At 45.0% G+C, this 24,070-nt stretch overlaps 2 protein-coding genes across 5 annotated transcripts in view; one reads left to right on the top strand and one right to left on the bottom strand.

Annotated features, from left to right (window-relative positions):
* The window catches only part of PRPF3 (pre-mRNA processing factor 3), a 50,715-nt gene that overhangs the window by 18,224 nt on the left and 8,421 nt on the right, over window positions 1-24,070 (bottom strand). For 2 of the 4 annotated variants that reach the window (XM_075843385.1, XM_075843384.1), the window contains exons 6-16: window positions 23,723-23,862; window positions 20,766-20,946; window positions 20,328-20,471; window positions 19,676-19,797; window positions 19,354-19,511; window positions 18,847-18,946; window positions 18,482-18,577; window positions 18,268-18,394; window positions 17,297-17,413; window positions 16,756-16,898; window positions 1,908-2,085 (exon numbers count right to left, since the gene is read on the bottom strand). In XM_075843385.1, coding sequence (XP_075699500.1) covers window positions 1,908-2,085; window positions 16,756-16,898; window positions 17,297-17,413; window positions 18,268-18,394; window positions 18,482-18,577; window positions 18,847-18,946; window positions 19,354-19,511; window positions 19,676-19,797; window positions 20,328-20,471; window positions 20,766-20,946; window positions 23,723-23,862 — 1,506 coding nt within the window. Of the gene's footprint in view, window positions 1-1,907; window positions 2,086-5,028; window positions 5,103-5,139; window positions 5,269-16,755; window positions 16,899-17,296; window positions 17,414-18,267; window positions 18,395-18,481; window positions 18,578-18,846; window positions 18,947-19,353; window positions 19,512-19,675; window positions 19,798-20,327; window positions 20,472-20,765; window positions 20,947-23,722; window positions 23,863-24,070 lie in introns of those variants that run through there. The other 2 variants (XM_075843386.1, XM_075843387.1) reach the window with 2 other exon arrangements.
* LOC142664341 (DNA damage-regulated autophagy modulator protein 1-like) lies at window positions 6,811-10,420 on the top strand. Its single transcript, XM_075843388.1, has 7 exons — window positions 6,811-7,107; window positions 7,220-7,362; window positions 7,460-7,631; window positions 8,066-8,124; window positions 8,319-8,402; window positions 8,570-8,810; window positions 9,329-10,420. The coding sequence occupies exons 2-6, from the start codon at window positions 7,252-7,254 to the stop codon at window positions 8,642-8,644; spliced, it is 501 nt and encodes a 166-aa protein (XP_075699503.1). The 5' UTR covers window positions 6,811-7,107; window positions 7,220-7,251; the 3' UTR covers window positions 8,645-8,810; window positions 9,329-10,420.

Below are 24,070 nucleotides of genomic sequence, written 5' to 3'. Positions count from 1 at the left end.
TTTGGAAACCAGACCCCTTGAGGAATTCATTGTAGTTTTCATGGGGTGCCTGTGACTTTTTAATCAGTTTTAATTATTTTAAAAGTTGTTACTAAAAAAAAAAGCAGCAATTCTACTCTTGTTTTTTATTCCTTTTTTTACATCGTTGACCGTGCGCTATAAATGACATATTCACTTTATTCTGCGTGGCGATACGATGACGGCGATACCAGATGTTTATAGTTTTTTTATGTCTTATGGCGTTTGCACAATAAAAATACTTTTTATAAAAAAATCATTTACTTTTTGTGTTACCTTATTCTAATCGCGAGAACTTTTTTATTTTTCCATCAATAAAGCCGTGCGAGGACTTGTTTTTTGCGTAACGAACTGTAGTTTCGATCAGAACCCTTTTTGGGTACATGCGACTTTTTGATTTCTTTTTATTCCATTTTTTGAGGGGTGAAATTACTAAACAATTGCGATTCTGGTACGGTTTATTATTTTATTTTCCAGCGTTCACCGCGCGGGATAAATAACGAAATACTTTTGTAGTTCAGGCCGCTACGGACGCGGCGATACCAATTACTTATATTTTATTTGTTTATTTATTACTATTTTTAATAATAAGGACTGATAAGGGAAAAAGGGGGATTTTTCCTTTTATTATTTTCCAACTTTTTTTTTTACTTCTTTTTTTGTCCCACTAGAGGACTTGAAGGCCAGGAGCCCCTGATCGCAATTCTAATACACTGCACTACGCATTAGAGCGGTCAGCTACCCACAAGGCTTCCGTAGATGACATAGCCGTAGGCCATTGTTAGGCCTCCGGTTGCCATAGCAACCAACAGTGCCCGCGATTGTGTCGCGGGACGTCGATGGCGTTTTGACCCCTAAGAAGCCGCGATCGCTATTGAACGCGGCTTCTAAGAGGTTAATCAGCGGGGACCACCAGGATCGGTTCCTGCTGAAGGAGCTGCAGCAACTGCTGTATGAGACAGCGGATGTCACATCTGCTGTATGCACCGGTAGGGGGCTGGAATGGCCGTTCCTCCCGTCAAGATACTATTAGGTCATGGAGCACGAACCAACGCGCTCATCATGACCTAATAGTACGTCCAGAAGCGACATTGCTCTCATTGGTCCGTGAATTTTCACGTTTCAATCAGAGCGATCGCCGACCCAGGACTGCTTTCATTGGTCCCAGGACGGCTAGCGGTGATGGTCAGCTGTCTGTTACAGCCGTCATCACAGCTCTGTCACCGTGCACTAAGACGCGGTGACGGTTTGACGCCATGACGTATATATTCGCCATGGAGCATTAAGTAACACTGCTCCATGACGAATATATTCGCCATGGAACGTTAAGGAGTTAATAAACTGGTGACAGATCCCCTTTAAGTACTTTTGTAATTGACTATTATATAGATTTTTTCCCCTTTTTACGATACAACTTCTAGGTCTCCTGTATAAATAGAAGATTTATCGTTCTCTCAGCCGTTTCCGTCAGTTCGTCCTTACTCATGGCTCGGTTGAGAGTGGGTCCTGCATGTCTGACACACAGGATCTATCTAATATCGATCACGTCGTAAGTTCATAACTTAGATGTGATCGATATTAGGTCGATCCTCTGTGTCAGACACACACAATACCCGCTTTCGGCCTACCCGTCAGTTCTAGATGTCCTCGATATTAAGTCGATCGTGTGTGTCAGAGACCGGCAGAACCCACTCTAATTCAAGCCATCAGGTCCGCCTAGTGGCAGTTGCAGGAAAATGCTATGGCTCTATATTGGAGAACAGGAGAAGTAGCCTCGGGTGCTACTACTACCCTTGCACCCCCATACACCCTGTCTTGTAGACTTGAGACCGATCAGATGATAATTAAACATGAACGCATATCCATCTGTCATGATCGGACGTTCTTACCTGCAGCCTTCTTCTTGTCCATGCCCTTACCCACACAGTTCAGGGCAGCGGTGACTACGGTGGGCTCGGAGAACCCCAGTACTCCCTTGACAGTTTTCTCTATCCATGGCTTTAGGTCATCGAGTTCCCGTCTTGAAAGAGACATGTTTACAGGGTGGATGACGTTCTTATCCCGCAGCTGGAACATAAACAGACGGAACTCCTATAAGTATATTATTTATCATGTGTATGATCCAGTAGTGCAGCACAGTGGCATCTATTCTAAGAGAAGGGCTGTAAATGCTCCGTAACTAGATCCACGTGATGACCCATGGGGTGGGGGCTGTGACTGACAGATCACGGATCCCGTCTATTTAGCCCCTTAGATTAATGAGGTGTAAAAGAGAGAGGGTTCCCTTTTGTTTGCTCTCCGTCAGCGACAGCCTTGCCTGACACTATAAAAGAAAACCGCCAGTTATCATACAAAGATGATCAGAGTTTGCAATATATTGTATAATGGCAGTAAAAAAAAAAAAAAAAAAAAAAAAAAAAAAAAAAAAGACCGCGCTGGAATCGGCAGGATGCCGGCAATAAGGGGTTTAAAAAAAAATAAAAAAAATAGACAGGTCCTCTTTAAATGAAAATGTCACGGTTTCTCTCCTGTTCCACAGACATTGGCGTGGAGAGACTCCAGTAGCGCGCTGGGCGACCGTACGATACTGAGGAGTCTTTATCACTGTGCGGAGAGAGAAAGCAGCGGGTGCAACAAAGTTGAAGTTTGGCCGACCTGCAGCAGATCATATTTTCATGTACACGACAAGGCTGAGATCAGCGCCATGCCACTCCTGCATGTTGTAGGGGACAGAAACTTTAATCAGAATAGGACCCACCAACAAAACCCCTGAAACGTTGTACCGTTGCTTTATCCTGCCGTGCCGGTCAGATTGGTCGGTGAGAAAACGACAACAAAAAGGGACTTTTTATTTTAGGGGGAAGATCTTGGGAGGTTTTGAATGAATTGATGCCAACTGAATTGCATCCCTCATTGACTTAGTAGCACTCGCTTCCACCATAGGTAGAGGCCGGCACCTTGAGAACATCACCTTTTCATGTCATAGTCATCTATATACAGAGTCGAGTCCCATTATTATGAGCAGCAGCTAATATCCAGAGTGACCGGCGTGTGCAGCACGGACAGCAGTGGACGGGCTGGGGGTGATCAATTAGGTGCTGGTCGGTGGTCTCCGGTATCGGGAGCCTCGCTGACTGCAGTGCCCCCCACATTTACTGGAGGGTGCGTGGGGGGGGGGGGAATCCATAGAGCGAACAAGACGATCGTGGTCCCACTGATGCCCAATTGGGTTCAAGTCTGGAGAAATAGGGGGCCAGGGAAGTACTTGGAGGTCTCGGTCGTGCTCTACCAACCACTGTCGGGCATTTATAGTCGTGTGACATGTCGCATTGTCTCGCTGGAAGATTCCCTCTGCCCCAGGGAAGACAATCAGCATGTATGGTGGATGTGATCTGTAACGATGGATTCATATCTAAATCACTTCAGAGCCTTCCACATGGATGAGTGGCCCAGAGAATGCCAGGAAATAATCCCCCGACCATAACGCTGCCGCCACCGGCTCGTGTTCTTCCAGCAATGACTGCCGGGTGTTTGTTCTCTGATGTTTCTCGCCCGACACGCCGACGTCCATCCGTTCCATGAAGCAGAAAACGGAACTCATCGGAGAAAACAACCCTTTACCAATCATCGGTGGTCCAATCCCGATACTGCCGTGCAAATTGAAGTCTTTTTTTCCCATGCACCTTTGTTACAGAGGAGCAGTGACCATCCGTCGGCTTCGGAGCCCCATACGCAGTCGGGTTCGAGGAACTGTTGTATTAGACACACGTCTGGTCGCCCCCTGGCTGATTTTCCCGGTGAGCTGCTCCACTGTAGCGTGTCGTTCGTCCCTCGCACACCTTCGTAGCCGACGTTCACCTCTCAACAATGGCACGTGGTGCTCCGCAGTTTCCACGTCCGTTATTCCCAATGGTGCCATTTGTCCACTCACGATACACTGTCACCACAGCAGCGCGCGGACAGTTCACAAACGGAGAAACACTGCCGCCGTTGAAAGCAGGAGGTGGTCACAATAATGTGACTCGACTGTGTATATATAGATCGGGCAACCCCAAATTCATTTATACACAGGCAAGCGCATGTTACCAAACGCTGCGGCCCCAGAAATCAGGGGCCAAAACTGCAGAGTATATAAGGAAGCCATAGGGGATATAAGTTGCCTTTACTTGTTAGCCTGGAAAATAATAATATGACTGATCCCCACGAAGGAAACATAAAAGGGAAAGGACAAAAAAAAATTCTCTTAATTCAGTTTTATAGGACAGGGTCTGGAGCAGAGAGCACTGAACTCTACCTACAATGACACCCCTTGTTCTTGGGGTCAGTGAAGACCACCGAAGTTGGACCCCATTCCTTGATAGTGATGGTACATCCTGATTAGATGTAATTACTTCATATGGATGGAAAAATCCTTTATATATGGGGGTATTAAAATTAAAAATTTAAGAAAATAGTTGCTCATCTTATTGAACACCATTTCCACGCCGCTGATCTCCACCAGTGCACGTTCTTTCCGGTTGACATACTGTACACAATGGCGTGTCAGTGGCAGCCAATCAACACCTGCCGCAGAGCATCTAATCCCTGCCCATGTAACATTATCGGATACAGGAAGGAACATGGACCAGGGAAGAGGGATCAGCGGCGCAGAAACTGCAGAGAATCTTAAAGTATATTCGATTTTGACATTTTTCGCACATTTAAACAAAGAAAACTTTATTTATAGAGCCCTTTGCTTACATCCACATTATTTGGGCAGGGTTAGGGGTTATTTTTTGGACCACTGAAATCTCATAACTGTATCCATACCCGAGACCAGCGCATGGGTGTGTGACAACCAGCCGGCACCAGGCAGCATACAGCTAAGGACTGGTCTCTGCCACCAAAACTTTACTAGAGCAGTCTAAGTTTCTGTCAACAGCGTCACAACCTGTACAATTCACTGACATGTAGCGCTATAGTCCCACGCAGAGACTTTAAGACCACTTCTAAGACGTCTACGTGGGTTACCCGTGGCAGCGCGTACTCCAGTCCGGGGATTCTGCGGCCTAGGGCTATCTTCCGGATATGAGTTACTCCCCGTTACCGCCCTCTTGTGGCCTCCATCACTCAGTGACTCACCCGCTTCCCGAATGTGGCTTCCTCCCTCGTTTGCTGTGATTACAGCACCGGGACTAACGGAGACTAAACGTCAGACCGGAACCGGAAGTAGAGTGAGCATGCAGCCTGGCGCACTCGCAGTGACCCGCATCACGTGATGGGCAGTGCAAAGGCTCACGGGTAGCGGGTATCAACGCGCGGCTTTGAATAACTTTATTGGCAGCAGGGCCTGATCAGTCATGGTAAAGAACGGAAATAGTGACAGCGGTTGAAGGTCACATGACCGAAGACTTTTTAACCTTATGTATAATTTTATTTTAAAAAAAACATTGCTCTGGTTTATGTAAAATCAACAAAAAACTAAAAGCATTTTTGCAAATAGTCTTTATTACAAGTCTTGCCGTTATATAGTTATACAGCTCCTATGCGGACCCATGTGTCTCCATGGATACAGATTACAATTATAACGTGTCATCTGATCCTGCAGTCGCATACCCCTCCTTCCCCGTGTGTCACAGATTCCGGTCTCAGGAGCCTCCTTCCGTATTTTGCCAAGTGATGAAAAAGTATAGTGAACTATGGACCCATCCAGACCATACCTCCCAACTTTCAAGTATCACGAAGAGAGACAACCGATGCAGCGCGTTGCAGCAATTTTTTTCCTTTTAAGCCACTCTAATACCACCCAATCCCCGCCCATACACACCTGGTTCAGCCCACACAGTATAAGTATAAGGCTTCCATAGTGCCTCCCACACAGTATAATACCAAATAGCTGCCCCCACACAGTATAACGCCCTCTAGCTGCCACTATACAATATAAAGCCAACACAGAGGCCCCCCATGCAGTATAATGCCCAAATGCCCCCATACAGCATAATGCCCCAATACAGAATAATGCCCCCTTAGTTGCCCATAGTGCCAGTGCCCTTGTAGATATTGACACAGTGCCCATGTACATACTGCCACAGTGTCCCCCCATTCCTGGTAGTGCCACAGAGCCCCCTCCCCTGTCGATAGCACCATTGGGACTCCTTCTAGGAGTGGAATCCCCAGCCATAGCATAGGCCGAGGGATTCCGCTCCTAGAGGGAAGCCCTGGTGTCACTGTCCCTATATGGACAGTGACTACTACTTGAGCGGAATCCCGGTTGCCAACTCTGGCCGGGGATTCCGCTCTAGGAGGAGCCCCTGACGTCAATGTCCATATATGGACAGTGACCTCAGGGGTTTCCTCTAGGAGCGGAATCCCCAGCCAGATCATGGGCAACAGGGATTCCGCTTAAGGAGTAGCCACTGATGTCACTGTCCATATATGGACAGAAACATCAAGGGCTTCCCCGAGCACAGCGCTTAAAGTAGCTCTGATTTACGGCACAGCAGGCGTAGTCTTGCGAGATTACGAAGAAGCTGTCATTTACAGTGAGATCTCGCTGTGCTGTCCTGTAAATCACAGAGAAGTGCAGAGAAGTGGTCAGGATTCTGAATACACATGTCCTGGCTGGAGGTAATGTATATTCATTGTCATGACACTGCAGTAATGTTAGTGTTTGTGTATGTGGCTGCACATAGTGATATAGCTATATCGCTAGTGCTGTATAAATGAATGGAGAGAAGTGTACGACGCTGATAGGTCACTGATTGGTCAGCGTCATACACTTCTCTCCACAACGCCCACTTGGCCATATAGTAAAACACGCTCAGTTGTCCATTGAGAAAGCTCTTTAGCATAAAGCTAAAATAGGTCATAACTCCGTAAAAAATGATCGTTTTTCTAAATAAAAAACACTGCTGTAATCTACATTACAGCGCCGATCACATCATGTACAAGATAGGCCACTTATAATGTGGTGACAGAGCCTCTTTAATAAAGGGGATTGATGGGGGGGGGGGCACAGAACCAGACACAGACATTACCGAATGTACGGAGCTGTTTCTGGTACGCAATGAAGAGGCCCCAGCGCTCACCGGAGGGTCGACAGCCGCTTTAGTAAGTGATAACCGCTGGTGGAAAGTGAAGAATAATTGGTTGTTCTTATTTCTGGGATTTCCGTCTCCATCACTGGTCACTAGATGTTCTCATTTCTTTCCTTCTCTTCCAGGTTTCGCCCAGGCTTTTGCCCAGTATAAATTTATGACGTTACGGGCAGCAGCCTGTGATATGAATCAGGAGTGGGCACAGAAGATCCTGCTCGGACTGGCCTGCACGTCATGTATTGGAATAGTGTTGACCGGCTCCTTTACGGTTTGTTAATATCATCCACCATTAAACCCTCATACACAGCTAAACGCAAAGTGATTGGAGAAAGGTCTAGTCTAATCTACTTGTGTTTCTTCTCTAGATGTTCGAGTATGAGACCATTCATAAAACAGGAGCGGTCTTGGCATTTGGATGCGGCACCATATACAACCTGGTCCAATCCAAATGTCTATATAAATTATCATTCAGCCGCAGATATGTCTGCCATGTGAGAATGGCTGTAAGTGTCATCACTGCCATCACTGCGGTGATCTGTATCCTTTTATAATGCAAGGACCCCGGATCTTCCCAACAGGGATCAGAGATTCCCCACTCTGTATGGTAATGCAGCATGTAAACACTCTTCGCTTTTCTTTTTTGAGCAAGGGGGTTCACATGAGGGCCCCTTCTGGGTGTTCACATTTATTCCAACTAGGGGGCAGTTTAGGTAATGCATGTTCACTCGCGATTTTCCCTTTCCCATATAGACAAATATATGGCTCCATCCTAAGATAATATGGCGTTTTCTGGCCTTTGACCAGTGAGTCAGATTCCAGTTGGTCTCATGGTTAGTTGGTCGTATTAGATAAGGGTCACTAACTTCTACCTGACCCTTCTGTCATGTCTGGGATGATAAGGGCAGACAATACAGGGATATATTATGTCATCCATCTTTATGTTTATGTTCCTATATACATCCACCCATAAGGTGCTGCATCCAGGATTCCAGTGATAGGACATCTGTGTGAGGATATTCCCTGTGTAGAGGTAGGAACTTCTATTTATTTCACTGATTTTCTCATTGACTTTTCTGATTTCTTGATCTGATCTCAATATTCTTCATTGTTTGTTTTCTTCATGTTCTTGCAGCTTCTATAATTTTCTATTATTCCAGAGATATTGATGATGAGGAAATGTCCAGTAATATTGTCTTTTATTTCCTATTATGTCTTGTCTTCTAGATCTGCAATATAATATCTATCATAACGGAGTGGTTAACACTTTTCTTCTTCCTCCTGACCTACCTGACATATTCAGATCTCCAGGTTTGTATATTTACAGACATGTGTTACCCATGGGTTCACGTATGGTTTCTCCTAGTGCATTGTATGTGGCCCTCATTAGAAGTAGTGTGGCCCTCGGTGGAATAGGAGGTTGTTAGGTTGTTCTCATCTTGGTTGTATAAGTGACATATGTTTTCCTGCCTCCTCAGCATTTATGTCTGAATATGTCCTGGAAAGGCTTCACCATCACCATACGGGAGAAGGTCCAGGACAGTAATATATGAAAAAGAAACCTGGATGCAGGAGGTAATAACAGCAGAACATAAGACTCAGATCCCGATCTACAGGACGATCTATAGAACATGTGACGTCCAGTAGAAGCTTCCAGCATCGGGCCGTATAACACCTGACACCTGTTCTGCTGTCACTCTGAGGAATGAGTACATGAAGGTCAGTGTTAGGCTGGGTTCACACGAGCACATTAACGTCCGTAATGGACGGAACGTATTTCGGCCGGAAGTCCCGGACCGAACTCAGTGCAGGGAGCCGGGCTCCTAGCATCATAGTTATGTACGACGCTAGGAGTCCCTGCCTCTCCGTGGAACTAGTCCTGTACTGAAAACATGATTACAGTACGGGACAGGGATACTGCAGCGAGGCAGGGACTCCTAGCATCGTACATAACTATGATGCTAGGAGCCCGGCTCCCTGCACTGAGTTCGGTCCGGGACTTCCGGCCGAAATACGTCCGTCCATTACGGACGTTAATGTGCTCGTGTGAACCCAGCCTAAAGAATATTACAGAACATCTCTAATTATAATGTCTCCAGGATTTCATCCTTTCTTATTGTTGATGTTTTTCTCCTGGTTAAGGTCTTGTTGTAGCAATTTCTGGTTCCACCGTCTGCAGGATCTCATCAAGGACGTCTGGCCGTGTAAATATTTCAGCTCTGTCTTTTTTTTCTCAGGTTCCATCCACCCCTGAAGAATGGAAGGAGATCATCAAGTCTGAAGACGTGCACAACTTTACAGACTGTGACTAACAAAATGCACGTCCTAAACACAGCTCCCCCTCCATTCTGGATCAAGTAACAACTACAAGGGGTTACTTCAGCATTGTACTCATTGAAGTGTCCAGCCCCAAAATCATCATGGTGGACACGGAGAAATGGATGTGTCATCTCTGCTGTAATCCTCAAAACGTCCTGTGTAGACAAAAATATCAACAAATACTGCTCAGGAAGTAGTAGAGACCAGGAGGACCACTCATCCTGGTGTATGGAGGCTCCATCTACTGAAGTGGATCATTTACTGGGCCTTCTACAATCTAGGCTCCATCTACTGAAGTGGATCATTTACAGACTGGGCCTCCTACAATCTAGGCTCTATCTACTGAAGTGGATGATATAAAGACCGGTCCTTCTACAATTTAGGCTCTGTGTACTAATGTGAATAATAAAATGACCGGGCCTTCTACAATCTAGACTCTATCTACTGAAGTGGACAATATAAAGACCGGGCCTTCTACAATCTAGGCTCTATCTACTGAAGTGGGTGGTACTAAGACCGGGCCTTCTACAATCTAGGCTCTGTCTACTGAACTGGATGATATAAAGACCGGGCCTTCTACAATCTAGGCTCTATCTACTGAAGTGGATGATATAAAGACCGGGCCTTCTACAATCTAGGCTCTATCTACTGAAGTGGACAATATAAAGACCGGGCCTTCTACAATCTAGGCTCTATCTACTGAAGTGGGTGATACTAAGACCGGGCCTTCTACAATCTAGGCTCTGTCTACTGAACTGGATGATATAAAGACCGGGCCTTCTACAATCTAGACTCTATCTACTGAAGTGGATGATATAAAGACCTGGCCTTCTACAATCTAGGATCTATCTACTGAAGTGGATGATATAAAGACCGGGCCTTCTACAATCTAGACTCTATCTACTGAAGTGGATGATATAAAGACCTGGCCTTCTACAATCTAGACTCTATCTACTAAAGTGGATAATATAAGGACCGGGTCTTCCAGTATTTGCAGCATTGATCCCAAGCCATGTGGTTAACTTCAACAACTGCAGATCTAATCTGTAATAAAATGTATTACATCATATTTGTGTTACTAATCTTTACTGACCTCAAAGCTGTTTACTGATCTTGTATCAGTTTTCGTTTTTTTTTGTTTTTTTTTTGACTGTTTAATTAAGAAGTCCCTAATAAGAACTGGCAGTATAGAAAATAAGAAAGTTATAGGACATACCTGTTGCCGTATTATAAGTAGAGTTAAGATCGTTTCACCAGGTCATACCCCCAAGAATAATTACATGCTTAACATAAATAAAATAGATTAGAACCAAGAAAGGAAGAGGTAGGAAAAGTATGGATAGCAAATTGGAGACGGAAGAAGAGAAAAAAACAAATAAAGGGGGTGGTCAGGTCTTCACCATGTAGACATTGCTGCACAGGAGGAGAGAACATACTCAGTGAAGCCTCTGAAAGAAGTGATCATTATTTCCTCCATGGCAGTAAGTTTGAGCATATAAACCATGTACAGTATATTGGAACGCTGCAGTGGTGAGCTTCAAACGATGTGAGGTTTTCCTTTCTCTAGAGTACCGCATACCCACGGTTGGATGGTCCTGATTTCAAAATACTGAACGACAGACCTGTGCTTCACTAATCTGGTATCCCGGGAGTGACCTCCAGTAGAGACTCCCTGACATTGGTGTGTGGCGAGGGCGGAAGGGAGCGGGATCAGGAGGAAAAACTGTAAGAAACTTTGCCATTTTCACAACATTGTCCTAGTAGGACTATAAGCAAGGACCAGCCAAAAAATTTGTGGAGCAGGGTGATACGGTCCTCATGGTGATATAGCCAACACCATTACCTTACAGTTGTATTTTGGTATACTTTATTAATACATAGTGTACTCCGCCGGATTGGTGAAGGGCCACCTCAAAGGGCGTTGTCTAAGCAGCATCTCCGGTCTTCACCCTTTAACCCCTCCACAGGGATCTGGTCTTCAATGCTGGGAGACTGCCAGGTCGTTACCTCTTGAGGTGGTCTCGGCTGAGTAGCTGCTGGCCAAACAGAAGCTAGGCAGAGACAGGCAGATGGCACCTTGGTAGTAGTAGACAGGATCCAGATTAATGGAAGCAGGCTGGTGCCGGATTACTGGAAGAGGCTGGTGTCAGGTTACTGTAAACACGCTGGTGGCTGATTGCAGCAAGCACGCTAGTGCTGGATTGCTGGAAGCACCCATAGGGCACGGGATACAGACAGGTAACAGACTCGGGATACAGGATACCAATAGGTAACAGGCCCGAGATACAGAGTATGGAAGGTTCGTAGGATTACTAACACTTGTTTTGTCCAAAATTGCTCAGGCACTGGGGAAAGGGGCAGGGTCACTTATAAGGACCAAGGTGTGCAAGGAGAGGTTGGGGACATTTTACTGGTGCACGTGCTGGCTCTTTAAGAACTAGAACTAGAGCGCACAGTACGGGGGAGGAGGAGGCAGAGAGCAGAGCACATCGGCGTCCCTAGGAAGCAGGACGCCGGCAGGGTTGCACAGTCCTGCAGTCGCGGCGGCCGGTAAGAGGGGGATGCTGGCGGTCAGCGGCCTGGGGCATAACACATTTTATATGCTTTTGTTTGACACCTTGCATTTGTCACGATCTAGGGGTATGTGGACCCACTAGGCCTCTCCGCCGTAGCAGAGAGGCAGCTGGCCAAGTCAGTCAATGCAAATGTTTGTAGCACAAGGGATAGTCCAGACTGGCAGAGGCTTTGGCACAGATGGGACTAGACGTGGCAGGTAGCGCCAGACGTGGCGGATGACACCAGACATGGTGTATAACAGATGTGGCAGGTAGCGCCAGACGTGACGGATGACACCAGACATGGTGTATAACAGCAGATGTGGCAGGTAGCATCAGACGTGGTGGATGACAGCAGGCGACACAATATCACTCCAACACTAGAGAGGCACAGGAACAAAACACAGCACGGGATACACAATACTGGTAGCATTGCATGGGAACACTGGGAGTAGGATAACACTAAGGGACCATTTGCAATACGAACATGGGTAGACAACAACAATGCTCAGGCAAGGAGTGAAAGGGCGGAGACTTTTTATAGTCCAGGGTGATCTGGGGATAGGTTAGGGAAACTTTAGAGAGTGTGCGCTGGCCCTTTAAGGTCGGGGAAAAAACCGTATAGCACAATCCAGGATGGGAAGGCCGCGCCAGCTGGTGTCTCCGGGGAGGGAGAAGAAGCAGTTGGCCAGGAGGTTGCGGTCGCGGCTGTTTGCCAAAGGTGAGCGGCGGCGTTCTGCGGCCGCAGTCGTAACAGCATTGTCATAGGGGATTTTAACCACCTCATACATTGTTGTAGGGAGACATATTGGTATTTTAACCCGGGCTGCATATCTTATACATTGTTTTCTATCTGATCGGTGCTGTATGCTATATAATCAGTCTTTTTCCCATGAATAATTGCCCTGTGGCCCAACCAGGGGCCAGGACTGAGGTCCAGCACATATTTGTGCATTTTTAGGCCCTGTTCACACAGAGTTTTTTGCAGGCAGAAAATTCTGCATGAAAAAATCAGTTCCGTTTTTTTTAAGGGTTTTTGCACCACAGGTGTTTTTTGATGCGTTTATTGCCGCGATTTATGGCGTGTTTTCTGACGCATTTTTGACGCGTTTTTTACCTATTACTTCAACACGCAGAGGAAAATACTGTGAGCGGTTTTTGACATAAAACACATCAAAACACTCGTCAGCCACTCGCGGCGTTTTTCTCGACACCCCATTGATTTTAATGGGGTTTTTGAGGCGGAAAAAGCTTCAAGATAGGGCATATCGCTTCTTTTTCCTGCTCGTGGGGAAAAAAAACACCTCCACCTCCCACTGAAAACAATGGGAGGCAACTTCGGCCGATTTCATATTTACATGTGCAGTCTGCTATACGTGTGTCCTTGCTTTACACATTTTTTACATAGTCTCCATGTGATCACCACATCTCCAGAGGGTTGGCGAAACTGAAGAGAATTTGATATTTTGAACATATGAAGTATGTGTGAGCATGGGCAAGTGTTTTGTGCCTCTAGGGATTATTAAAGCGGAGGCCCAGCTTTCTCTTACACCTCTTGCTGCATTTATCCTCCTGGGCAATAAAGAATTTTAACTTGCCTGATCCTTATTTCACCCAATGGCAGTTGTTGATGGACATTCGGGCCTCCGTTGTACACATTATAGGATTTATTATCGGATTGTCAGATCGGTGACCGAATGAAAGTCCAGGACCAAACAGGTTTAATAGGTAATTATTAGAACATAACCAACGAATAAGCTGCATAACTAATCTACCACATCAATCAATGTGAGATATGTCTTCAGAGTCACTGTCCATACCGTCCATATTGTAATTTTCATATGGGATACACGCCAAACATTTCTCGTCCATGTCCCACCAGCATTCATTACAATATACAGAGCAGCATCCTGGGGTATAACACCTACGTGAGTCTTTCGTTATCTTAGCATTACAGACAATGCAGCGCCAAGGGCAAAAACGTCTTGTCCAGCGAAAGCTTTTGTGAAATTTCCCCAAAAAGGTCCTTTCCTGACAAGCAAACAAAATCACAGAAGTTAGGCCTCATGCACACGACCGTAATTTTGATCTGCAATTATGGATCCGTAATTGAGGATCAAAATACGGATATATTTACGGGAAGGTGTCTGGGCCATAGAAATGACTTCTATTTTTTTTAAATTTGCGGACAGTGCTCTTAAGACTTTATAATGGGAGCACGGTCCACAAATGCGGGTGACAGTCCGTGGCCGTCGGTGCCTGTAATCACGGAGCGTGATTACGGGCACGGCCGTGTGCAGGGGGAATAAGACATGTATTGTGAGCTCCCACAATGGAGGCTGGATAAAGGGAAAAAATTTAGAGAGGATAGAGGGCTACAAGGAGAAATACAATTGGGGCACAGCTAGTATAACACTGCCCCCTATAGACAACAATATAACTTCTATAATACCTCCGGATAGAATGAAACTACTCTAACCATAGGGGTGTTTATGGTCTGCGTGTCCTCATATCCCTACCCCCCCCCCTCCATTTATTTCTTCATTTTTATTAATTTAATTTATTTCTCCTCGATGAGACAAAGGTCGGAGGTCAGAGCTTAGGACATTATTAACTTCTCACCCATATCTGTCTGCTTTTGGATTTTCTCATCACCTCCAAGCGGATCTTGGTAAAGTAAAACCTCCTCTTTTTCATACAATTGTTGTAAAGGTGGAGCACCCGCTTCTTCTCTCTCTCAGGGAACAAAGACGCAAATCACAGAAAATAAGCCATATTTTTAATTTGTAATCTTGCTCTTAGACATGTGTGACAGATATCAAAAAGATCAAAGGAGCGAAGCTAAAAACTGGTATTGGTTGTGCCAAATGTATGATGGATTAGTGTCATTTTTGGGCCCAAAATACTCTTGTACACACGTGACAGACGTGGGGGGGACATTAGGACGAGGAATCATGCCCCTGGCTGCACCCTATTCTATAGACTGCGTTGATATCTATTTTATTTTTTTTCACCCCACCCACCCCTCCACTAACCACAGAACCCATTGGGGGAAAAAAAACCAAAAAACACTATAATAAACCTACACAGTCGAGTCCCATTATTATGAGCAGCAGCTAATATCCGGAGTGACCGGCGTGTGCAGCACGGACAGCAGTGGACGGGCTGGGGGTGACTCAATAAGGTGCTGGTCAGTGGTCTCAGGTATCGGGAGCCTCGCTGACTGCAGGACATCCCACATTTACTGGAGGGTGCGTGGGGGGGGATCCATAGAGAGGACAAGACGGTCGAGATCCCACAGATGCTTACTTGGGTTCAAGTCTTGCAAATTAGGGGGCCAGGGAAGTACTTGGAAGTCTCGGTCGTGCTCCTCCAACCGCTATCAGTCATTTCTAGCCGTGTGACACGTCGCATTGTCTTGCTGGAAGATTCCATCTGCCCCAGGGAAGACAAACAGCATGTATGGGTGGACGTGATCTGCAACGATGGATTCACACCCAAATCGCTTCAGAGCCTTCCACATGGATGAGAGGCCCAGAGAATGCCAGGAAATAATCCCCCAGACCATAACGCTGCCGCCACCGGCTCGTGTTCTTCCAGCAATGGCTGCCGGGTGTTTGTTCTCTGATGTTTCTCGCCTGACACGCTGACGTCCATCCGTTCCATGAAGCAGAAAACGGGACTCATCAGAGAAGATGACCCTCTGCCAATCATCGGTGGTCCAATCCCGATACTGCCGTGCAAATTGAAGTCTTTTTTTCCAATGCACCTTTGTTACAGAGGAGCAGTGACCGTCCGTCTGCTTCGGACCCCCATACGCAGTCGGGTTCGCTGAACTGTTGTATTAGACACACGTCTGGTCGCACCCTGGTTGATTTTCATGGTGAGCTGCTCCACTGTAGTGTCATTCGGCTCTCGCGCACCTTCGTAGCCGATGTTCACCACACATCAATGGCACGTGGCGCTCCACAGTTTCCATGTCGGTTATTCCTAATGATGCCATTTGTCCACTCACGATACACTGTCACCACAGCAGCACGCGAACAGTTCACAAACGACGCTGTTTGAGAAATACCGCCAGCCTTGGCCGGACAGCCAATAATCATCCCTTTTGCAACTCCGATAAATTGCCCATTTTACCCATGGCAACAATGAGTGATATGTGTTCAGACCGCCTATCGCACACCTTATATACCCACCAAGCCAGCGCACCACACATCACTTCCTTCATGGACTGTGCGCTGCCGATGTCGAAAGTAGGAGGTGCTCATAATAATGTGACTCGACTGTGTATATTCTTTTCCCATTGTGACCATCTTTCACCAAATTTGCAAATCCGCCCAAAATAGTATTTACTTAATTTCCATGTAATTCGTGTATTGCAATTTTTATCTATCTCTGTTATAATCTTCCCCCAAAAGATATGAAGCTTAGGGCAGCGCTACATCATGTGATTAAGTCGACAGTCGGGTTTGCACATATTGGGCATAAAAATTCCCTTTTTGGATTAAACTTTTTCAGTGTTTTTGGAGAGTAGCCACTGCGTTGATATCTAATAATAAGCAGTACAGCCTCTGGGGGCAGTATAGATGACAGCTTCTCCATATGGCGCATGCATGGAAGCAGTAGTCTAAAGCCATGGCGGCAACCACTGTTTGTGTGATTTGTATGAAAATGAAGTGTCAATATTCAGCCTCTGATATTTTATGAGTGACCTTCTGTTACTGGTGGGTCGCTTTAAGGATCCTCGTTTGTCCATGATCCTATGAAAACCCTAGAATGTGACTTACTTTTGGGAAGAAGAAAGAAGCAATCACTCTGCGGAGACGGCAGCTATACACCTGGATGAAGCACAACGACAGGAGCAGGACCATCGGCACACTGCAAATCACGTAGTTGGTGAAGCTCATGATGGATGGGTTTGGAAGGCAGACTGTGGAAAAGGAGAACCTCGAGTCTTACCCTATATATATTACATTATATACTATATAATATACTGTCACTACTTGAATTTATTTAAAAATGAGAAGCATCGCACCTAATGTAACCCAAAGTATTGTGAAGTAGCATAAAACTGCAGCCCCTAGGAATACGGATTTTCCCTAGCAATGGCCAGTAGCGGAGGATACGGGCAGCAGTTCAGGAACAGTTTTACAATGAAAGGAGGCTGAATTGGTTAATAAAGTATATTGCAATTTTTCCTGAAATCCCCTGCCCTATACAATACTTTAAAAAAAATAATGATGTGATAGTTAACCTTTAAATGTGGCTTTATGTAGAGAGGTCAGTATGTAATAATTGTTGCCCTCCTCCACACTAGCTTTCACTTACTGTCATTGTTGCCGAGCTCTATAGTGCTGGATGTGCTGTTGAACGCTCTAACTGTACGCTGCAGAAGCCGGGCAAGCAAGCTGTCACCCTCCACTAGAATTTGCAGCTTATGGTCAACTATAGAGAAAGAAAAGAGATTCACATGTACATGCTTGAAAGGGAAAGAAATGACAACTGGCACCCACTTTGCATCTCAGGCACCATCTGCGTCAAGTGCTGCTAGAATGTGGTGATATATCCATAGTCCTTCAGTAGAGACAGGGCCGGCGTCAGCACCCGGCGAACCCGGGCAAGTGGGGCCCTTCGGGGGGCCCACTCGGCCACCGGGTGCTGACGCTGCTGTCATGGCTCCTCCAGGTGTGGAATCCCCGGCCAGAGCATTGCCGACGCTCTTGCTGGGGATTCCCTGTCTAGGAGCAGAATCCCCCCTCCCTGTTATGCCACACAGCCTCCCATCCTGGTAGTGCCACACAGCCCCCCTCCCTGGTAGTGCCACACAGCCCCCCTCCCTGGTAGTGCCACACAGCTCCCTCCATGTAGGTAGCGCCTTTGCTGGGAGGGGACAGTGTGGAACTACCTATGAGGGGGGCTGTGTGGCACTACCTATGAGGGGGGCTATGTGGCACAATCTACAGAGGGCACTGAATTTCTGGGGATACAAACTGGGGGCCAAACTTCTATATGGGGTCATAAACAGGGCCTAACTTTTATATGGGGGCACAAAGTGACGTCTTCTGCCATTTTCCTGCCGCTGTGAGTTCCCCACAAGGGGGCCCACGAAGTCTGCGTCTGCCAAGGGCCCACATAAACCTGGAGTAGACCAGCACTGTGAAGACAGCACAGTCCATGGCTCCTCCATAAATGGTCTATAATCCCATAGTCCTTCAGTACAGACCATCACACTGCTGAAAAATCTACAGAACATTGGTCTTTCAGTAGAGTGCCTCCTGCTGAACAGCATTGGTACTCACTGGATAAGACATAGGAGACCTGGAAATGTCTGCGGATAATATGGAAAATGTGGATTAGAATCCGGTCGAAGCCGATGACAAAGATGAACAGGATGAAGAAGAGAATGCTCTGCAATATCCCCATTATCTGTAGAAGAGAAGAAACATCTCCAGTGACCAAAACGTCCTCTGAGCACTTACTTACTCCTCCCGTGTCAAAGTCTTACCCACTCACCAAGATGTTGTTCTCAGGTTTCTGCACGCAAAAATCGCACGGAAACACAAAATTGCCCTTCTCCTTTCTCCACAGCGGCAGTAAATGCTTCTTTTTCTGTAAGGGCGCAAATTAAAAAACATCAATATTCTGGCTGTACACTTTTTTTTACAAGTCAGTTTTCCCCTGTAAATAAGAACACGCGGGACTGGTGGGGAAGGTGCGCATTCATTATGTTTCCATCTGACAACTATCATCCTGATCTTCAGGGACTGGGGGTGGTGGGGTACAATCTGAAACCGCTGCCGTTATCTCACTCGCTCCGGAATGGGTGTAACATGTGATATCTCTGGCTCAATATCCTCACCTATTTCCTTGAGACTCACCAGTTTTCTCCTGCGTGCGTCAATCTGCCGGAAGTAGGTGGTAACATAGAAGTTGTCGTAGAGGATGTTTTCGTTATAGTTCTTGGTGTAGCTGTAAGCCCTGAGTGAGCAAAAATAAATCTCTTTACCCATTTGCTGTGACCTGGTGACACCTTCTTAAACCCCTTCACCTGCCCACCTACCTCAATCTTGACTGGTCCCTCGTCTACTTTTTCCTGCCACTTCTATTGTCCTTCACACCACCCACTACAGATATCACGGGTCCGTCAGTAATGTGGCCAAGGCCATTTTCTCTATCCCTCAACCACACCAACCTCCCCCTTATACGGTTTATGGATCCTCACATGGATTAAACCCCCTTGTGGTAGACACTTATGAAAACCAAAGATCTGCACCACCTTTATTCATTGTTCTCACAAATCTCTATTGTATGGTTGGAATTGGACACCAACAACACATGTCGTGAAGTATTTAGTAACGAGAACTTCAATACTAGTGAACACTCACGAGAAAAAGAGGTAGATAAACATGCAGGACATGATGGTGCTGATATAGGACGTCTTCCTCATCATCCACACCTGCATCGTCTTCAAGTATTCAAAAACTTCTTCAGTCATGCTGACCTTGGAGATGTTGACTCCGACCAACACGTTCTGCTCTTCTTTCTGTTTTCACGCGGGAAAGAAGAAGGACGAGAAATGAAAATTGAAGATTAAAAAAAGAGTCGGGGAGCGAAGAGAAGAAGACATTGATGTCTGACAGGTTATGGAGAAGATCAAGGCCATGGCACCTTCGGACTATCATGGAGGACATGAGGAGAGACACTGACCCTCACAACTATGGCGCTGTTGAAATCTTTACCCAGATTGTACACCGTCTCATTAACCAGGTCGAAGTTTTGACCGAAGTTGGCCTCCAGAGGGAGTCTGTTCTTGCACCACCTGTTGGCCACTAGATGAGAGACATTATCAGTGCAGGTGGCAGCACCCGGTCCACAGCCCCGGCATGGTCTTTAGATGCCAACAAGAACAAACGTTATAGTGTAATAAGTAAACATCTAAGAAACGTGATACCCCCAGAATGGCAGCAGCCTAACCAGCCCTACATGATCTTCAGAGTCAGGGGTTAAGCTGCATCTTGAGCATTGCATAGGCGAAATATATATATATAAAACAGGTACAATAAATATTGAAAAGAAAATGTAAAGATGTAGATCACTATGATGTAAATTTACCTGATCTTGTCACCACTGAAGCCATAGGGCTGGAGCTATATGACGACTTAGACCACACGTGTTTATGTGGCAGCTGTCATATAGTGATCCGCAGGACTGAATGTGATCACCTTGTGAACGGGGGACCAGCAAAGAACTCATCTAAACTGAACACCCCTCTAAGAAGGGTAAAGTGACGGCTCCATCTCCTGCATTAGTCTGTGTGCAATGCAGAAGGACCATCTGAGAACCCCGAATTCTTACTCACGGTACATGACGTCGCAGACAAATGTGAATTTCATAGGTAGACACAGCAGACTGTTGATGACGGGCAGCCAGATGACACGCATGCACTCACTATGCTTCTGAGCGAACCAGTCTTTACATTTGCTGATCCCGAGTTCAACAACATCTGTCAGGAGAGAGAAAACAGCGGCTGATGGGCAGGAATGGACAAGGTGCTCTGGTGCCCTATACCGATAAGTCAAATTGCATCCCCCCCAGTATACGATATGATAAGTTCTGAAGAGTGGATACACCAGGTACTATCGCCGGAGCTATTTGCCACCCAATATGGTGACGACCTATCTCACCCTACCCCTTGGAATAGAACGACCATGTCCATAGAGAGTGTGGTTGTCTTCTACTGACAACATTCATGTGTCACGAGACCAGTCTACAACACAGGCAGGCCTCATATACTCACACTCGCAACGCAGCATGGTCTTCAGCTCAAGTTTCTTCTGCGTAGACCTGATCTTTTCCTCATTCTCCACTTCTTTCTCCTCCGTTCTGCTGTAGCCCTCAGTGTTCTCCACCTCCTCCTCCACTTCTTTAAACTGCGATTTGATGTCACTGCTTCTATTTTTAAATTCCTTGGAAACTTCCTACAAATAATGGATACAACCATTTGGAGAAAATTCTGTAAGTTCTAATTGGATATTACTTACAGTATATGAGAGTAGGGCCACTGCTTAGCCACACATTAACGCCTTCTTGACATCCAACATATACATATATATATATATATATATATATATACACAGAGTAGAGGCCGAGGGGTAGTATATAGCTGGCTCACGGGCCGAGCCCGCTCCGTAAGATCAGCATGTCCGCTGCATGTTAAATCTGGTACTTCACTACAACGAGCGGGCTCCCACTCGATTAACCTCTTGGATGCCGCGGCCAATAGTGACTGTAGCATCTAAGCCATTAGAACCAGGAGGGCAGCTGATGTCCCTTCGCCCCTCCTGTGATGCGATCGCGGGGTACTAATGGTTGTCATGGCAGCCTGGGTGCCTAATGAAAGCCACCCTCTGGTCTCGAGACAACACTTTAAATATGATGGTGTATATGGAGTAACATTATATATCGCTTATATAACCGATCCAGAAAGGAAAGCAACAGAAATCTGCATACCCAAACGTCCTGGACAAATCGCACATATGTGTGGACAGATAGGTCGATTTCAGGGCGTGAAGCCCTAACAGCATCAGAAATGCAATATGGAACCAAAAAAGAAGAATTGACGCTGATAAACTAGGAAATAGTGAATATACAAAAAATACTTTATTGACAATAATGACACCACATAAAAAGAATCCAAAAAACCACAGTAAAAACAGGGATCTTTGGCTGATGAAAAGTAGTCAGACCATATGGCTATGCAAGAGACAAGTAAATAACATGCATGTACGTCCTTAAATGATGTAGTAAATGTATGTGTGCATCCGTTAGATAGCAGTCTGTACAGAAAGTAGTTCAAAAAAACTTATAAATATGAAGTATAACAAACTACATAGGGGTACAACAGATGGTTTAGTAGTCATAGGAAGATAAAAGTAGCAGCAAAATTGCCAATTGACATAGTGAATGCAAAGGAACGAAAGCATGCAGAGCTAAGTAGATGAGAAGGTAAGTGAAAATATTTTTCCAACAAGTCAATGAGGTCTCACATACCCATGGTGATTGAACGAGGAGAATGCAGCCAAAGTTCACCCCAACGCGCGTTTCGGCGCTAATGCCTTCGTCTGGGGGTAGTGTAGGGTTGAGGTCAAAGGTCCTTTATTTGGACTCGGGCCAATGAGCTGAAGGGAATGCAGCTGTTGCGTGTACGTGCCGAGAGTATGGTCTTTCCCTGTGTGATTATAGGTCGCTGTCTCACTGCGGCCGAGATGAGGCAACAACGTCAGTGCCAGCGACGGAAAGTCCAAGCCGGAAACACGCGACCGCGTCAGAAGACTCGGTCACGTGGATCAAGCGAAGGCTCGCCGTGGATGACAGAGACGGGGGCCGGACCTCAACCACCAATGGGAGAGCGACACAGGGAAATTGATGTCATGAATGAGCTAGGTAAACGAAATGGCACAGTTGTACGCGGTATGACACAAGAGGGAAATATGAAATCACAGTAAAAATTGTATATATAGATTTAGTCGAGGACAATAAATATACAGTTTAGAACAAAGAGTTCATAGTTGATATGTTGCAGATAGATACAATGGAAGGGTGTATGTAGAACAATTATATGCCAAAGTTTAAGAAAGTGTATAAGAATGTGACACTGCGCAAATAAAAAGCGCAATGAGGCCAGTGTGACTTAGGCTTTGTAGCTAATACTAAGGTGGGACATATGAATGAAGTGATAGCTCCGTGACTGGGAAAAGGGGAGAGTAAGCTAGTGGAAATAGATATTGATGCTTGTTGAATATAGAGCCAAAAAATGAATGAAGGAAGTGCTTAATTTATTGAATGTGAATAAGTGTAATATAATAAGAAATAAAAAAAAAAAAAATAAATAAATATAAATAAATATAATACACATAAATAAATAAGTGAGTAGTATAGATCCAGTTTTAAAATTTTTTTTTTTTTATATATATATAATATAAAATAATGTAAACATGATTTTAGTAGTATTGGAAATAGGAATAAAAATAAAAATAAAAATGAGTGATAGGAGTGATAAAAAAATATGACGAGAACAAAAAGGTGTTGAGAACTCACATCTATATCACCTATTGTGACATCTGATACATAAAAAATCTTTTTAAATAACCATATGGTCTGACTACTTTTCATCAGCCAAAGATCCCTGTTTTTACTGTGGTTTTTTGGATTCTTTTTATGTGGTGTCATTATTGTCAATAAAGTATTTTTTGTATATTCACTATTTCCTAGTTTCTCAGCGTCAATTATATATCGCTTAGTAGATCGCTGCTTTAATTCCATTAGGGAGACAAATAAAAAAAAAGTTAAATAAAGTAAAATAAAAATGTAAAACCTCAAAAAAAAAAAAATTTCCCATTTTCTCCAAAAGCAATAAAAAAAACAAAAACAAAATTGACATAACCGTAAAAATCCAAACTATTACAATATAACATCATTTAACCCGCACGGTGAATGCAGTAAAGAATAAAAAGGAAAACGCCACAGTCGCTGTTTTTTGGGCACCCCATGTTTAAAGAAATGGAATAAAAAGTAAATAAAAAGTCTTATGTACCTGAAAATGGTACCAATAAAAACACATTGCTCAATCCATTGCTACAGATGACATTTGATGGAGGGCCCTGTTATGGTGCATTGGTATCCAGAAGGGACAAGTTACCCCTATGGTTGTGTCTTAAGGATCCTTCCCATCTATCCATTGACCTGCTCACTCACCAGCAGTTCTTGGATGATCTTCCTCATGGGCTTTGTCATTTCTTTCCAGGCCATTTTGGTGTGGTTTATCTGTTGGTCTACAGTGCAGCTCACCGATCTTGCAATTTCCTCAAAATTCTGCTGAATATTTGCGACTGGCCCTGTAAAAAAAAAAAATTACCAATTGGCCATGTCACTATTCAATGTAGGGCTGGGAGATTTTACTATATTTTTTTTCAACCCTTGATATTCTATTTAAATCTCGATTTTCTTGTTACTGTTAAATAAACAAAAAAAAATACCAAGACATAATTTAATCAATTATTTTTTTTATATAAATAACTTTTACATAACATATACAATTGGAAA

The sequence above is a fragment of the Rhinoderma darwinii genome, chromosome 12 (assembly GCF_050947455.1).
Source record: "Rhinoderma darwinii isolate aRhiDar2 chromosome 12, aRhiDar2.hap1, whole genome shotgun sequence".
Lineage (NCBI taxonomy): Eukaryota > Metazoa > Chordata > Amphibia > Anura > Rhinodermatidae > Rhinoderma > Rhinoderma darwinii.
Note: the sequence above shows the minus strand (reverse complement) of the source record. Positions and strands in the feature narration are given on the sequence as shown.